At 51.0% G+C, this 17,935-nt stretch overlaps 1 protein-coding gene across 6 annotated transcripts in view; it reads left to right on the top strand.

Annotated features, from left to right (window-relative positions):
• Positions 1-17,935, top strand: part of LOC116624192 (5-formyltetrahydrofolate cyclo-ligase) — a 70,622-nt gene that overhangs the window by 11,750 nt on the left and 40,937 nt on the right. Inside the window, exon 3 of one of the 6 annotated variants that reach the window (XM_032391888.1) lies at positions 4,811-7,337. The exons of the other annotated variants lie outside the window; for them this stretch is intronic. Coding sequence (XP_032247779.1) covers positions 4,811-4,977 — 167 coding nt within the window. The 3' untranslated portion in view covers positions 4,978-7,337. Of the gene's footprint in view, positions 1-4,810; positions 7,338-17,935 lie in introns of those variants that run through there. 6 annotated transcript variants of the gene reach the window in all.

Raw genomic sequence — 17,935 nt, 5'->3', positions numbered from 1 at the left:
GAGCGGCCCTGTAGCTGGAGGGTCCGAGGCCCAGGTGACAGCTGGGACTTGTGATGGCCTCTGAACGGGGCACAGTCTTGGGGACTGAATCCTTCACCTGTGGAGTCTGATGCTGTCTCCAGGCAGCGTCAGAATCGATTTAATTGTAGGACATCTGGCTGGTGTCGGGGAGGTGCTTGGTGGAAAGAACACTCGCTGGAGACTGGGATTCTGGAAGATTCTGGAAGCGCAGACCTTCTCCTGGGTCCCCGTACTCCTGGTGCGTGGTCTGGTGCTCATCGTAGACTTTGAGTAGAAGTTCGCTGAGGTAGCAGCCAACGCTGTGATTATCGCGAATTCAGACAACGCTTACGTAGAGTAATGGAAGATCAGTATTTTATATCCCTTCAAGGAAAGCCAGATTTTAAAAATAATTAGAAGCATGTGCCTAGGGGCACTTAAAAAAGTAGGTCAGAAGTAGTTGTTTTAGGGGCGCCTGGTGGCTCAGTCAGTTGTGTGTCTGCTTTCGGCTCAGGTCATGGTCCCGGGGTCCTGGGATCGAGTCCCACATCGGGCTCCCTGCTCAGCAGAGAGCCTGCTTCTCTCTCTCCTCCCCGCTCATGCTCTCTCTCAAATAAATAAATGAAAATCTTTATATATAAAAAAAATTATTGTTTTATAAGATGCTGTGACATTTTTATTTGGTGCTTGTGAGTAAAGGGTTGACATCAGTCCTGGGCGGGAATAACCTTGGACTTGATCTTGTCCCAGCACTGGTTTGGGGACGCTGCAGGGTTCAGATCGAGGTGGAGTGTGATACCTACCTGTCTGCTGCGGTTACCATACCTGGGCTGGTTGCTGGGAGTCCAAGTGCAGGCTTTGGGTCTGTGGGTCTGAGTGCGTGTGAAAGACTGGTGGGACCTGGCAGGTGTGGGGGGTCTGCAGGCAGCCCGGCTCCTGATGCCTCCGTGTGCGTGGAGGGGGCCGCTCTGCGTCCTGGAATGCCGTGTACATGTGATAATACGAGGCTGAGAGTGGCTTGCATCTCCCGGGTCAGAGCACCGAGCCGAATCCCGTCTGCGGGTGGTACTCGGCCGGGACAACTGTCACAATGTGCTTGGGAATTCTTTGTTGAATTTTCTGAAGCCAAGAAATAAGTAGTTCTAACATCTTAACGTGGTTGGATGCTTCATGATGATTTATAGCAACAGCTCATGCTCTTACTGGAAGTGATGTTTCTAGACCTTTAACGTGTCTCTTTTGCTTCACAAAAATCCCCTTCACTAATTTTAGGTGAACTTTCAAAATAAGTCGTCACGCCTAAAAATAAAGCACCTGTAACTTTGGAGTGCATCACACGGGCCGTGCGGGAGTTTCGGGGAACCTCTGTCTGCATGGTGGAGAGCTGTCCCCAGACGTAGGCCTGGGAAGCGGGGCAGGCCCTGCGGTCCTCACCGCATCTGCCTGGTCGTCACATGGGAGGTGGAGTGACTGCTCGAGGACGCGCGGGCGGTTAGTGATGCTGGTACCCCTGTTCTGCTGCTTCCCCCCCGGTGCCCGTGGGAGTGCCATCGCCCTTCCCAGCACCTCCTTCAGGAAGATCGCTGTCCGCCTGGGCTGTGTTTCTCCATCCCGACTGCATTCTGCACGAGCGTGATTCCTGGAGCAGGTACCCTGGGTCATCGTGCTCGCGGGAACATTGTCCTAGTTTCCCAGGGAAGAGCATGCGCTAAGTCACCGTATCTGAAAGCACACTGGTCTTGAAGTCAAGACACTTTTCCCCCAGGCACTTTAGATTCCAGGAAGTGCACAGGAAGAACAGCAGGGGCCTTCACTTGAATAGTGAGCGCCCTGGGGCAGGCTTCCTGGCCCTGTTCCAGCGTGCTGGAGCTACTTTAGAGTGCATGCTCATTTCACAGGGTGATTTACTTTTTGTTAACTCCCAGCCCATTAAGGTTAAAGGTACTTCCTGAGAGGTGATGGCCTGCTAGGCTTGGCAAGATGGACGAACCTGCTCCGCGCTCTGTTCCAGCATAACGATTCGTCGAGGGTCCTGTTGCACACGGAAGCATCATTCAGGGCTGAGCCGGGTGACTTAAAACTCCCCACATGTAAGACTTCAAATGTTTAAACTTTTCCTTGTTCAGTTTTTATTTTATTACCTTTAATTGAGACGTTAAAATGTCTGTTAGGCTTACGTATGTTTCTGTCTATGTTCAATTCAGAGAAGAGGCAGAATTATTAGGAGGAGTTTGAATTAGCAAAAAGTAAATTGTGATCCTTAAAGGTGAGACCTGTGTGGGAACAAGCCCCACCACGGATTCCCGTGGCCGCAGAGACGGCGCCTCGTCTTGCCCACTGCTCTCTTCCTCAACAGGTGGTCCCTCATTCTCTGTCTGTCCTTCCGTCTCCCTGGGGCCCTCCCCCAAGGATTAATGAACAGTCCTGGGCAGACCCAGGGACCCTGGAGCCCCCGACCGCATGTCGCCTCCCTCTTGTTCATCTGTTGTGCGGGCCAGAGCTAGGAGCGTCTGTTTGGATGCCTTCAGCAGCGAAAACACCCCTTTAAAATTCTTCATTGTAGCATTTTGAAAGGTCACAAGACTGGGATGTTCCTTTATGACACATTATGACACGTTCTTTCTAGAAAAGTGGGTTAGAGAATTTTCCCCATTGACACGTGAGGGCAAGAGGTGACCTCAGGGATGCAGCGCCGGTAAATGAAATGAAAGCTCACCTTTGCCGGTAGGGACTGGTTAGTATTGGGGTGAGTTTTCCACTCCAGGGTGTGGAGGGATCTGCTGGCTGGCCGTCCTGCAGATACTTGTCTTCCTCGCCTCACACCGCTGCCTGAGGGACCCGAGAACTCATCAGGCTTGTGGTCCTCCTGTGCCTGGACCAGAGAAGTCCAGCCTCTATAGCAAGATTGAGGAGAGAGGAGAGACGTGTGAGTGTGTTTCCTCTTTCTGAGAAGGTCTCTGTGCCTTAAGCCTGAAATGCCCCTCGTCTTTGTCAGCCCTTTGGGATCTTAATTATCCCTTTTCAAGGCTCAGCTTAAATGCTGCCTCCTCCCCAATACAGCGACTTGGCTGCTATAAACCTCTATTCTCTCTCCCCCATTTGTGCTTTTAATATCAGATAAATGGCCTCTGTATGCACTTGCTGTAAATACAGCGTACGTATTGCTTTGAAAATCCTATGCCGTAAACCTGTCTATCACCCCGAAAGTTTCCTCCCGCTGTCTTGTGATGATGATGATGATGGTGACGATGATGCTAAGAACACTGAGGATCGGCTTTACTGTCCTGGCGAGCGTCCCCGCAAACACACCGCGTTCTCAGCTGCAGGTGCGATGCCGCACGGCCCGCCTCGGGCGCGTTAGCCCCTTGCTCACCTGATTCTGCCCCTGCTTGTTTCCTCCCGCTCCCAATTCATTCACTTCTATTTTTTATCTTTCTTGATTATTACATCCCTGCGCACCTGTCCTTTTTTTCTGACCCTTATTCATTTACTTTCATTCTTTCCTGTTTGTTAATAAATTATTAACATTTAAATTTTCTAATTTTTTCCTCTGAGCATAGCTTTAATGACATTCCGCGGATTTTGACATATAATGTACTTGGTCCTGTTATCTTCTGTTTTATGACCCTAGGATTGGATGCTTCATTGGCTCAGGAGACAGCTAACATCGTTTTAAAAATTTCTAAAGTGTTTTGACCGCTTTTGAATTTCACTGCTCTGGAGTAAGGGAATATTGACACATATGATTTATCATTTTTGGATTGATTAGCTCTTTCTGGGTTACACATTTTGCTTACTGCACTTGAGTTAGGAACTGCATTCAACTCTAAGAAACAGAAATCCTGCGGAACGGGCTTACACAAGGAAAGGAGTTATTTTTATTTTCATGCCACGAGGACTTCAATGGCCAGTGGTTGTTGCCATGCCGTGTCTGCGGTCTTCCTGGCCTTTTGTGGTTGCAGAACGGCTGCGCAAATCCAGCCATCACATCTGTATCAGGCTCGAAGAAACAAGGCGAGGGGCACTGGTTGAGTGTCCCTGCTTTAAGGAGCGTCTCTGGAAACCCTGACATCTCATTGGCTTGAACTGTGATGACCCCTGTCCATAGGAGGGTTAGGAATATAGTTAAAACAATTGTTTTTTTTAACAAGTCACAGTTCTGTTAATAAGGGAATGCCGGCAAGGTGGGTGCTGGGGCAATAGCATCTGCTGCTGGTGAGTGTTGCGCAGACTTGCAAAAGTCCGTCGTCTGTGTGTGGGGACGGGGCGAGGTCTGCGGCGGTGTGCGCGGACACAGACCCCCACGCTTGTGACGTGGTTTAAACTGCGTTTCTGTGTTGAGGTTGACATCTGAGAGGGTGTTCTGTCCCGAGGCACTGAAGGATTTCATTCCTCTCATTGGTTAACACACTCTATGTGTCTCAGCACCATGTTTCTTAGCACGGAAGACTTCTTTTCTGTTATGTTTAATTGCACGTTTTTTAAATGGATAGAAACCAACCCTGCTCTTCCATGAAAAGCCCGATGTCTTGAATTTTTCCTTATTATCGGTTTTGTTCCTCCATGTGTTGGAGTCTGTAATCCTTGGCGCCTCGTCTGGGGACCGCACCTCTTGTGAACAGCACGCGCTGGGTTTCTGCTTTGCCCTCACCTGGGAGTCTTCTCTTGCCAGGGGAGCTCAGCCTGCCCTGTGTTTCGTGGTAACTGGTGCGTGTGGCCTTCCTTCTGGTTACTTCCGCCATCTTGGATTCTGTTTGGGGAAAAAAATGCCTCTTGCCATTTCTATTCCTGTGTGTCCTTCCCCCTCTAGGGCCTGTAATTCCCCATTCCCATCTGCTGGTCACTGCGAAATGCCTCTGGATCCTGGAATTCTCCCTGACATTACCAATAGGACGTCTGTTGACTTCACCACCTGTAAAAGATAAAGCGAATGTGCTTATTCTTCCTAGTTTTTATCAACACAAACTGGGATTTTAAAACCATTAATTATTCAAAGATGTGTATCTATTCCTTAAGGCATTGTGTTTTTGACGTTTGATTATTTTCTTACTACATTAATAAAGGACGGTCACTTTAAACTCAACTCTAAAATTTCCCTGGGTCCATGGTTCACTGCTTCTGCATCTAAACCATGCCTTCCTCATTCTTGATTTCTGTATTTTTAATTTCTCGGTCAGATGGCGTATTCCTTTAAGTGATTTTTTTCAGTGCGGTATTTTCAGAATGCTTTTATTTTTGAGGCTTTCTGGACACATCGGTGGATTCTTGCATGGGGATACAATTCATGGGTCACCCTGGTTTTCCCTCATAATTCTAGACCAGGGATCGGCAAACATTCTCTGTCAGGGGCCGTGCAGTAGATAATGAGAGGCTTTGCGGGAGTCTTGCGGTGTGGGGTTCGTGGGCTCCTGAGTGAGGTCCTGGTCCCACGATTAGGCAGGAAGGGCAGGGTTGGTGTGGGGGGTTCCATGGTCAAGCAGCAGCCTCTGCACACTCAGCCCGAGTCCGGCTGTGACTCCGCGGGTGGTCTCGGGCTGACTCCACAGTGGAGACTTGCAGCCCCGTTTCGTGAAGGATCACACACGTCCTGCATCCGGGGTTGAACTTCATCCTGTAGGTGCTGGGGATTTCCCGAAATACTTTAATCAGGGCAGTGATGCGGACAGTCTGTGTTTTGGAAAGATTATCCTGCCAGCCATAGGAGGGGGCGGGCTGGGAAGACAAAGGCCAAGGAGACGGGGAGCGGGGCGTCAGCTGGGAATCTGCTGGAATAGAAAGGATAGTGGCCGTCACTGGAAGGACGGAGAGGACACACGGGTTCTGACACATGCAGCGTGTAGTCTTGGTGACTGACCACGTCAGGCCACGGGGGCACAGCCCAGCTTTGGGGTATGGTGTTCACTGAGCCCAGACGTGTGGGAGGTGGGTGGGGAGCAGGTGCTGAACCCGGTTGAGATGGCTCTGGGGCCTCCAGGGGATGCTGTGGGTAGCTAGTGGGATGCATAGATCCGGAGGTCAGGAAATAGGAGTGACTGATTCGGGAGTCACTGGAGTATGACTCCGCACTGCTGGGGTGAACCCCTAGTTTATAAACAGGAGCCGACAGGTAGAAGATGATGCTGTGACCGACACGGGCCAGACTAATGGTCATTTCTCTTTCTAGATGAGGTTTTTTTTAGGTCTCCTGTCTTTGAAATTATTTCTTAGTATAGTTTGTAGAAGTAGAGAGGAAACATAAGTATAAATTTGGAAAGGGTTAGCTAAAAGGAGAAAACAGAATCTCTAAGTCCATGGAAATGGGTATTAGCAACGTGCTAGACCTAAGAGACTATAGATAAAGAGACTATAGACTTCGTACGTCTGCTTTTGCTGTGGAAAAGGCAGGATCAAAGGGATGCTGTGTCTTTCGGCAAGACCCTCTTTTATCAGGGCCGATACGATCAATGGAAGCAGGAAATTAGAAATACGAGAACAGCCCTGCCACTCACCCGGCACTCGGCCGTCTCTCCCTCCGAGAGTAATCATGAACTTCATGTTTGTGGCTACACGCTCAGCTAGTGCTAAACCCTCAGGAAGTGCCGCCCCTGGGCAGGACTGGCCTCTCTCAGGTACCCTTTGTGGGCTTGACAGGTAAAATGAAAAATGCTGGAGACAGGGATGATTTTATGTACATTGTTTGTTTGTTTGTTGGTGGGAAGGAGACCTATCCACGTGCAAGCCTCCAGATCCTGACACTAAGGATACAGCCTGTGAGTGAAAGAACCGGAAGGCACGGGGACGGCCACGCTGCCGGCGTCTGGGCCCGTCCACGCCAACCGTACTGCATTTCCGTGGGTACCAAGCAGACGGAAAGGGACAACCCCAAGTGGTAGAGCAACAGTTCCTTCTTCATGGAAGTAATTACGCGCTCAGGGTCAGTGATTTCGGTGGTCGAGTGAGGGAAACGGTGAAAAGTCCAAGTCTGCCCTCTGTCTGTCTGTTCCCCAGACGTGAGCGCGGTGAACATACCTGGGTACCCTTCTCCATCTGTCTCCGTGCGTTCTTTTTAAAAATTTTATGCGGATGGGATGACAGTCTACATTCTGTGTTGTGTTTCGCTTTTTCACTTGTTAGTAAACCTTAAAATTACTTTCACATCTGCACGTGGTGATCGACCTTAGTGTTTTAAGTGGTCGCGTAGCATCGACGTGCTCTAACTTTTTTTAACCGGCCCTCTGTTAATGGACATTTAGATTGCTTCCGTTTTTTAAATTACAAACAACGGCATAAAGAACACCCTGCTCTGTTTTAGCATGCTCACACAAATCACTCCATCGGGTGGGCTCCTAGCAGTGGAATGGTGCCGGATTCTATATTTTTAAATTTTTTTTTTTTTTTTTTTTAAAGATTTTATTTATTTGTGAGAGAGACAATGAGAGACCAAGAGCATGAGAGGGAGGAGGGTCAGAGGGAGAAGCAGACTCCCTGCTGAGCAGGGAGCCCAATGCGGGACTCGATCCCGGGACTCCAGGATCATGACCTGAGCCGAAGGCAGTTGCTTAACCAACTGAGCCACCCAGGCGCCCGGGATTCTATATTTTTAGAGATGTTTCCATATTGCTTTCGGTGAAAGGCCGTGCGGCTTTGCACGCCCACCACCGACAGGGAAGAGCACTGTTTCCCGGGATGGGTGGACGGATGAAGGCCAGAGTGAACGTCCACACACTCATGACCCCTGGCTGTGTGCCAGTCACAGGCGATGCCCTGGAAGGGAAGCCGCACAGGGGCAGTGGCCCGTGGCCACCGGAGCTCAGACTGGAGGACGGAGCCAGCCGTGTGGAGGGGAAGGTGAGCAGTGGGTAAGGCAGGAGCGTTGGCCTCCAAGGGAGCTGGGTCTAGTCGCTGGGTCTGTCGCCCACTGGCTGAGGGGACGCGGGGAAACCTCGTCATGCCCGAGTCTCGGCCCCTCACTTGAAGACGCAGATAATGACGCCTGCCTCGAAGACTGAATAAGAAAATTTGGGTAAGGCTTCCACCCTGCTCGTGACGGAGGAAGCGCGGGTCAGTGGTGGTGATGCCGCACGTGAGGGGGTGGCCTCAGGCCTGGCCACACTGACCCCCACGGGGGTGTGCGCAGAGCACCCGGGCGCCCAGGGTGGAGGGCGCTCCTGTCTGACATGTTTGGGAAGAGCCCGGTCTTCAGGGCTGAGTCGGGTTCTCCGTAAGCTGCTGTCGGGAGGAAATACAGCAGTAAGTTTCCCAAGACAGGTGCTCAGCAGCGGGAAGCCCGCTCGTACGTTGAAGAAGTTGGTTACCAGTCTCAGAAGAAACCCACTTGGGGCATCTTACAACCCATGCTGCTTGGGCTGTCAGCCTTAGAAGTAACTTGGTGTTGACTCATCGGTGTTTCTGGTTTTGTTTTGAAGAATTAATCAAGAGGAATTCCCCAGTCTTGTTTTAATCTCCTTCTTCCTCTAAAGAGTTGCAGTGGTTAACGTGTTCATTATGGCAAATGGCAAACTATGTAGTAAGCTTTATGTTTTTTTAACCTAATTTGTTTTTCATAAAGTGCGGTTCTTTGCCCCATTTATTTTGGGGAGTAAATATATTTTTTGTGTTCATCATTTTCTTTCCAGTTGGTCGCAGTTCTTTATTAAATTTAGCCATTAGTCGGCCATGTATATGTTGGAAATATTTTTATCATTTTCTTCTTTGTGTTTCTGTTTTGAGGGGTATAGATGTATTAAAATCTTATTAGCAAAATCAGTTTTTTCCTTTACGATTTCTGCCTTTGGCTTCATTTTTAGGAAGTCTTTCTTCATTCTGGAGAATATATACATTTTTATTTTATCCTAATACTTTAGTTTTTTTCATGTTAAAATATTCTTTTTGAATGTGTGTTGATGTATAAGGAAAGGAACCTAACTTTTTACTGAAAAAAAAAAAAAAACAGCCAGGTGTCCCAACAGCGTTTCATAAATAACCTGCCCTCTCCCCACTACTTTGAAATGCCACCTTGTTCAGGGACTGCATTCTTGCCTATTTTTGGGTCTGTTCCTGGATGTGTTGGTCTTCTCCACGGGTCTCTGCGTGTCCCGTGCTGACGTGTGTCCCCTCATTGTGCCGGGAGGCCTGCTAGAGGGAGTCCAGCCCCCACAATTCTTCGTTTAAAAAATGTAGCTGACTATTCTGAGCCATTCATTTTTGAGATTAACTTTAAAATTATCCTGTCGGTCTCTTCCCCACATCCTCTAGAGATCTTGGTTGGAATTGTGTTAACGTTTTAGGTTAGTTTGTGGGAAATAACATTTCTTTACAATACCCAGGCGTCTCCAGGGGTACGGTCTCCCCCCTTGTCCCAGGCCCTTCCCGTGTTACTGTGCAGACGTGTTTGCTTTGAGTCATATTCCTAGTCACTTAGTATTTGTTGTTACTGTGAATAGGATATTTTTTTTCTGCTGTATTGTGAAGTTCTTCTCCTTGTGCAGGAAAGCAGAGGAACGCAGGCTCAGATTGTCCAGATGGGACCAGAGTCTCGGAAGTAACATTAAAGTTATTTTCTTCGATGTGTTTTAAGTTCTAGAAAATTGAATATTAGAAAACTTAATTTATTTCGTTTTTTCTTAAGATTTTATTTGTTTGCCAGAGAGAGAGAGCACAAGCAGGGGGCAGAGGGGGAAGCAGACTCCCCGCTGAGCAAAGAGCCCGACGTGGAACTCGATCCCAGGACCCTGGAGCCACCCAGGCGCCCTGAAAACTTAAATGTCATGAGAAACTTGCACTGCTGATGCCGTGTTTTCAAAGTGAGGTGTCCGAGGCTGGGTTTTTAAGGGCTGCTGGACTTGCGGGGCACTGAGGGTTCCCCAGTTTCCCACAGGTGTCAGTGTGGGTCCGAGGTGGCCGTTTTATCTGCCATACCCCGCATTTCACCTCCTTATTCACTTAACTAGCACACCAGGGGCTGTTGAGCAGGAGGGGATTTTGGAGATCCTCTGAGTCAGTCCTTCCGTCCTGCAGCCGAGGGCACAGGCCTAGACGGGAAACGACCTATCCAAGGTCACACAGGCACATGGGGTGACGCCGAAACCCAGATGTTCTTGTCCCCAAATGACGGTAAAAGTCAGTCACCAAAGTCACAGAGAAGAAAAAAGGTGTAGGCCCAACATAGAAGTTATATTTTGGAGGAATGGAAGCATGCTGTTCAGTTTGTTTGGGTAGGTTTATATTTAGAGATTCTTAATGAATATGATGTTAGGTTCTTGGGTTATAATAATTGGGTGAAAACAGCTAACTTTTGTTGCCTGGATGTAGCATTACTGGATGTGAAGGTGACCCTCGATCTAGTGTGCCTTCCTCATCCCGACTGTGGATAAAACACCAACACTTGCTCGTGGTCAGTAACTCCACGCGCCTCCCCGCACGGCCTGACTTGGGAGGTTCGGGAGAAATCCTAGAAACCGTTCAGCTCCACATACCATCAAGGAGTCTGTAATGTTTTCCAGGAAAGACCCCAAGCAAGAGAAAAATGTTCTTTTTTGTTATACATTACGAGAAATCGGGGCAATGAAGTGAGAGGTGCACTTACGGGCTGCGTTAAGACAAAGTGTGCAGCATAGAGTTTTAGAGAAATCCCCTTCCTTTAATCTGCTGACCTCACCTTATCCAGGGCTGCTCGTGGGAAGCGTGGGGGGCATTTAATCTGTAGGGCAGAGGCAAGACTCCGGCAGGGCGCGCATGATGAGCACCTGTTTCCCGGACACCAGCGCTCCCTGGGTTTGGGGGAGGCGCAAGCCCCATGCGTTGGTGTGAAGGTGAAGGAGGTCATCGTGGGTTGAGTCTTAAAGGAAAGTTAGGAATCATCGGGGTTCCAGACACTTGGCAAAGGCGGGACACGCGTGTGGCAGGCTGGAAAGCACGTGTGTCTGGGCGAGTAGTGACTGGGTTACAGTCACCCCCCCCCCCTTAGCTGAGGGGGTGTGTTCACATCCCCCGGCGACGCCTGAAACCACAGAGAGCACTGAACCCCAAATACACGATGTTTTTTCCTGTACGTACATACTTACGGTGCAGTTTAGTTAATAAACCAGGCCCAGTAAGAGGTGAACGACAGGCGCTCATAACGAAATAGCACAGTTATAACAATACACCGTAATGAAAGTTGCGTGAACGTGGTCTCTCTCGCTCCCAAAACGCCTGTTGTTCCGTACTTAGCCCGCTGGTGATGTGAGCCCACCCAGAGCTACGTGAGGAGATGAGTGAGGGGGGCGCGGGCACTGTGAGCTCCGGGTTATGAGTGACCCGCCGCCCGGCGCTGCGTCCCAGGGAGAATCACCTGCTCGAGGCCCCGGTCGACCGCGGACGGAAGGCGCAGCCAGGGGGGATTACTCTGTTATGTTTAGAGCTTGAGGTCAGTCCAAGGAAGGCGAGATGGAGAGCAGACGGGGGCTGGTCTGGTTTGAGATTCTTTGAGTTGGAGGTCGCAGCCCGAGATGTTTTCTCTGAACGTTTTTGAAACTTTTTATTTTGAAATAATAAATGACAAAAATAGTAGAGAGGGGTCCTGGGTTCTCTTCCCCCAGCCGCCCTGCGGTGGCGTCTCTCAGGACTGCCGCGGGACGCGGGGCCCCTGCGGCCTGACTCCGTGTCACCGTGTGCACGCCGTGATGGGCAGGGTGCGCACGCGTCTCTGTGCGTTGTGTCACACGTGCGGATTTGTGCAGCGTGTACCGTGTAGTCTTACTTCAGCAAAATGTACGGGACCAGAAAGCTTGCAGGACATCGAAGTGCTCACTTGACATCTGGGTAAAGGGAATGGCGGAAGCCTGGAGAAGCTTTCATTTTGCTAGTAAGCTCGTCCGGCGTGGGGGTGATGCAGTGCTGTCGCTCTTCAGGATGAGGACTTGGAAGGCTCGTCTCCTAAAACGTGCGAGCAATCCAGGCAGCCCCGGAAACGCCCGTCTGTGTGCCTACCGAAGCGACCGTCCTTCCCTGCCCTCCAGTAGCCGGGCTCCTCCTCTGCCTGGAGCCCGGCCCCGCAGCCCCGTGCCTGGGACGGCCTGCCTGCCCGACCCGCCTGAACTTACCCGAGCGCCCAAGCTCTTACGGGTCTGTTTCTGATGGTGGTACAAACGGATCCAGCTTACCATCCTAACCACCTCTGCGTGTGCAGCTCGGGAACGTGACGCGTGTGCACGGACCTCGGCACTTTCCCTCTTGCCGCTCAGAGCCTGTGCCCCAGCTCCGCGGCCCCGGGCCCGGCAGACCCTTCTGCTCCCCGTCTGTGCATTCAGCTACGTCAGAGACTTCGTGTGTGTGGAATCATCCAGCCTTTGCTTTTTTTGTCATTGGTTTACTTTATTTCTTGTTTGTATCACATGGATGTACGAGGAATTGTCCTTAAGATCCTCCGAACCGCTAAGCTTTGCTTGTAAACCGAGCAGGGAAATCGAAGCGTTGCGTCCACTCGTGTTACGCCGGGTGAGGACCCGCGGACGAGCAGAGGCTGCTGACGTTAGCGGAAAATCGCAGGACGTTCTGTAACGTCTGCCCAGGTTTAGAGGCCTCCTGAAGGCCCACGTGGTTACCAGCCGCAGGGACAGTGTCCAGGCTCGGAGCTAGAGTGAATGGGACCTTAGAGCCGTTGGGGTGAGGCTGCGGGGCTGCTGTTGCTGTTTCTCCTTCGTAACCCACGGGCGATGTTCTAAAGCTGGGCGTGGCAGACGGATTCTGTCGGGGCAGGTACTGAATATCTGGGGCTCCGTGCACCATCCGGTATCCGCTGTAATGACTCGGCTCTGCTGTTTCAGTGTGGACACAGAGCGTGGCTGTGCTTCATCGAAACTGGATTTCCAGGGGCGCCTGGGTGGCTCAGTCGTTGAACGTCTGCCTTCGGCTCAGGTCAGGGTCCCGGGGTCCTGGGATCGAGCTGCACGTCGGGCTCCCTGCTCCGCGGGAAGCCTGCTTCTCCTTCTCAGTCTTTTGCTCCCTCTCTCTCTGTCTCTCTCAAATAAATAAATAAAATCTTAAAAAAAAAAAAAAAAGAGGAAACCTGGTTGACAAAAGCAGGCGAGGGGCCAGATTTGACCCCTGCTGTAGTTGCCAAGCCCTGTACTCAGGTGGGGGGACCCTCACTGCTGCCTCTTTGGTCCTCAGCACCTCGCTTGCTGTCGTTCACACGGGAGACAGTTCTGGTTGTTGTTTGGGCAGATGGTCATGATGATTTAAGAAACGCAAATCAAATGATCATTTCCTACTGACTTTTAATCATTTATTAAGTTTGGGGCTTATTTTCTGTGCACCATGCTAGCTAGCTTTACGATACAGCGGAAGGTACACCTAAGAAAAGAGCGAACATGTTTAAAGCACATCTTCGAAGGGATACGCAAAATATTTCTGAGGGTTCATAGAAGTATTTCTTTTTCTAAAGGAAAATAGCTTTGTTCTGATGATAAACATAAGATTTACTCAAGCAGTGCAGAGGAATGTAAAGAAATAATAAATATGCCCAGTTCCCTAAACAGGGGGTAAGCACGATCACAGCCACATGTAAATTGTTTGCCGGATCCCTTTGTGTGCCCCCCCCAATCTGTCTCTGTCACCTGCTTGGTGCCGGGGAGGGTCCCCCTGCATGGACCACATCACAGGCGCCCTGGCCCTGGCTTCTAGGTCTCCAGCCAGTGGGGGGCACTGACGGAGATCAGAGCATGTGGGAGTGTGAGGTGGGGCGTTCATCCCTCCTGCCCCCGCCCTCGGGGCATCCTCTGCCCAGAGCCCCACTTCTGGCCAGCAGCCCCTCCTGCGGCAGCTCTCGGCGCCTAGAGCCTTGCCCTCCCCACTGCCACCCCTCGACCTTCAGGCCCGGAGGTGGCCAAGGCTCCCTGTGGGGGGACGTGCTCGCCGTCTGCCGCTTCTCTCATCCCGCCTGCCCTCTGACCACTCCCCGGCTCACCGCTCCCCCAGTTTGAATGTGCCGTCTGTCCCTCGCCGTGGCCCCGACCTGACCGAGACACAGTCGTGTCCACTTGACGGACCCCCCCACCCCGACCGGGGCCAGTAAGGAGCATGGCCCTCGTCTGCTTTATCTTTCCAGGCAAGAAACAAAGAGCTGGTGCACGTCGCGAGCGCTGGGAAATCGGAGTCCACGTTCCATCTCTCCCGCATTTGCTGGCCGCTGGCTTCCGGCAGATATGTGCTCTCTTTGAGCCTTGGTTTTCCCGTTTGAAGAACAGGGACAGTAATACCCGTCCTCGCGGGGCTGTTGGGGAGACCCCGCAAGGCGGTGCGGTCAGGTGCTCTGGCACGACGTCTGGCATGTAGGTGGTTTTTAATTTAATTTAATTTTACTGTGTTCTGTTAGTCACCATACAGTACATCATTAGTTTTTGACGTAGTTTTTAAAAGGGGTTTAGGTCAAAGAGCGACTCCATTTTCCTTGACGGGGAAGCAGATTCTCCTCCAGGGGCCTTGGCGAAGGGAGAGGCCCCGTGGAACGGGGAAAATGCTTTCCGGGATGCGGGTTTCAAGGACGGCGTGCTTGAGAGTAGCGCGCACTCCCCCCTTCCCGAGGCTGGCCCGCGGGCGTCTGGCCCGCACGTTTCTTGCGGTGACAGCAGGTGGCAGTAGAGAGTCAGACCTACCCCTGCAGGCGGCGCGGGCCGAGGAGACCCACACCCGGCGTTCGTTGTTACAAGTGTTTGTGTTACGTGAAAAGAAATGACTTTCAGGGTCACTGTAAGGACAACAGGTGTTACTCATGCCCAGAGTTACTAAGGGCGGTGTTCACTGAGCGCATTACTAGAGTCGTCACGGGCCACCATCTGTTTATTTATTTGGTCACGCCTAAACTAGGTGCTAGCACTGTTTCCATCTTAGCGAGAAGACACCGAGTTTTAGGAGGAGGTAGGTAATTTGATGACTCTTTTTCTTAGCTAGTAACTGGTAGTTGGGGGGTTCACACGCAGGCATTCTCCCTGGAAGCACGCCCTTGTCCTGGAAATGCTAGAAGGTCGAAACTTCAAAAGGGTTTTAAAAAAATTTGGGGGGCGCCTGGGTGGCTCAGTCGGTTAAGGGTCCGACTCTTGATCTCAGCTCAGGTTGTGATATCGGGGTCCTGGGATCGAGCCCCACGGCGGGCTCTGCGCTCAGCGGGGAGACTGCTTGAGGACTCTCTCCTCTCCCTCTGCCCCTCCCGCTCATGCTCTCTGTCTCTCTCTCAAATAAATAAATCTTTTTAAAAATTTGGGTTATCTGTGAACGTGGTAAAAAATCCAAACAGTGCAAAAGGATGGAGTGAAGGTATGGAGCGTCCTCCTCATCCAAGTCCTACTGTTCCCAAGTTTGTTTCTCCAGAGCCGGTCACTGCTGCCAGTTTTCTGTGGATCCTTCCTGAGCTGTCCTGACAGGGGGTTACCCATATTCTAGGAAAAAAGGCTGATCGGTCTCCACAGTTCATCTTAGCTCAACTTCCATCCTGTTGTCCTCGAGGTTTTCTAGGCTCTCTGGGTTGGGTAGGAGGGGGTGCTGTTGGTGAGACTCTCAACACCTAAATCACCAAATACCACCCATTCTTCTTATGTCTTTGCTTTCAGCCCTTCTAGAAGAGTCTAAACTCCCGTCGTCCCCGACTTTCTTCATTTCAACACGTAGTCCAGCGTTCTCAGGGTTGAATGAAAGCCTTGAACTCATAAAACACTTAGGTTTACCTCGAAGGCCTGCAGAGACTGTCCTATGTCCTGGAGACCTCGTTAGCTGATGAGCTGCCTGGGGACATGGAGGGGACGGCTCCCGTGGCTGGTGTGGGTGCCTGTCCCAGGACTGCAAGTGCGGTCCCTGTATTTTGACACAAACGTTAGGCCCTGTGTTCAAAGAAAGGATTTTAGAGTAACAACACAGAAGTGATCAATCACATGACGATTGTCTTTCAAAGATGATTTTCAGGGTGCTTGACAGGGGCTCAGTCGGTTGAGCATCCAACTCTTGGTTTCGGCTCAGGTCATGATCTCAGGATTGTGGGATTGAGCCCCGCATTGGGCTCCGTGTTCAGCAGGGAGTCTGTTTGGGGATTCTCTTTCTCTGCCCCTGCCCCCACTTGCACGCTCTCTCTAAATCAATAAATATCATTTTTAAAAAAGATTTTATTTATTCGACAGAGAGAGAGAGAGAGAGAGAAGCAGACGCCCCACTGAGCAGGGAGCCCGATGCGGGGCTCAATGCCAGGACCCCGGGATCATGACCTGAGCTGAAGGCAGACACTTAACTGACTGAGCCACCCAGGCGCCCTAATAAATAAATATCTTAAAAAAAAAAAAGATGATTTTTACTACATTGTGTCTGATTCTACATGGAGATTCCCAAATGGCCAAAATACATTGTGACCCAACACAGCAGAATGAATGAAGGTGCATTTACAGTGTAATTAAAAAACAAGCAAAGAGCTGTCCTCCTTAGGTGGTTTATTTAGTGGCACACTCCTTCAGAGTAGTATGCAACTGCAGGGAAGTAAATGTTTAAGAACCCTCGTGGTTATATACAGCCGGAAGTCGAGCCTGTCTGTCCTGTGATCACGTGACTGGGGGCCCCCTTGCAAGCTCTGTACGGCTGTACCAGGAAGGGGGATCCGGGGGGGTCCTGCTTCCATCTGTTCTTTCAGAGCAACCCTGATGAGCTCAAAGCATCTGGTATTGATTTCTGAGAATTCTGCTGCAAGAGCCATCATGAATTATTGGTCCTGTATTTTATTTCAGGATTTCAGCTCCTTCGTGTTCCAGAGGCATGTTTATAATCAGCTGCGGGGCCCGAGGGGTGTGCACCCATGCAGCCATTGATTAAGTTGACATTGGGTATTAATAGCTTTGAGACTCTTTACGTCCTAATACGCTTATCCATCTTAGATTTCAGGTCAAGGCAGTTTCGGCTGGTGTCTCCTAGCTACTGAGAGCTGGCGCTGGGATGCAGACCCCACAGCCTGTCTAGAAGCCCGCTCACTCAGCCCTCCTGATGCTTCCTCCGTCCCTTTGCCTGGTCCCACGTGCACCTTTAGCAATAGGAGCTGTGCGTGTCGAATCATCAGCCACCTGGGCGGCAAGCCCTCCGCTTTAGCTCTTCGGGGCTGACTGCCCTTAAGGAGGAATTTGATCTGTCTGAGCACGGAGCTCGGTTCTCCATCCGTGAACTGGGGCGAGTGAGCCCTGCCCTCCTGCCTGCTGGGCGGACGTGCTGACCAGCTCACTCTCCCTGGCTTATCGCACAGCCCCTGCCACGTTGTGTTAGCCCCTGTACCCTCTCTTCCCTTCTAGAAGCTGGGCTTTGGATACGAGTTAGGAGTTGCCTGGGATGCTCCGAACAGGTAACGACTTGGTTATAGTCAGAAGTGCCGTTCTGTCTCTCACTCTTGTTCTTTCTTTCGTAGTAAATAGAACTGGACTCCGCCTCTCTCTGGGAAAAGGAGAAAACTGTCCCCAGAAGGCGAGGAAAGGGCTCCTCCTCCTCAATGGGCCATGGGCCTTCTCACTGTGTAGGATAAGAGCAGGCCACACCACATTTCCCGTGCACGGGGGCTGCGTGGACGTTTCACTGAGTTTTGTTCACGTCAGGACTGTCATGACCAGACAGGCAAATACAGAGATTAGAGGACCTTGCCGGCGTGGAGAACAGCATGGCAGGAGCCGAGACTCGCACACAGGACATCACGGGGTGGGCTGTGGGACGGTGGTCTCCTCCGTGTAAGGGGACTGCCTGAGATTCATGGCAGACAGTGCTGGAGCGGTGATGGAGATGAGGCTGCGGTGGGTCCTGCCCCCCACCCCCTTAGAGAATGTGGATGTTGTTTTTAAGAGACTGTGATTGACTCAAGGTTTTTGAGCAAGGGGAGTCAGGATGAAGGCTGAATTTGAGGGCTTGGATAGACAGATCAAGGTGAGCGCCCAGGTGGAGGTGAGCTCAGACAGACAGGTGGAGG

Source organism: Phoca vitulina, unplaced genomic scaffold (genome assembly GCF_004348235.1).
Source record: "Phoca vitulina isolate PV1807 unplaced genomic scaffold, GSC_HSeal_1.0 scaffold65, whole genome shotgun sequence".
Taxonomy (NCBI): Eukaryota; Metazoa; Chordata; class Mammalia; order Carnivora; family Phocidae; genus Phoca; species Phoca vitulina.
The sequence above is the reverse complement of the archived record's forward strand: the minus strand, read 5'-3'. Positions and strand labels throughout refer to the sequence as shown.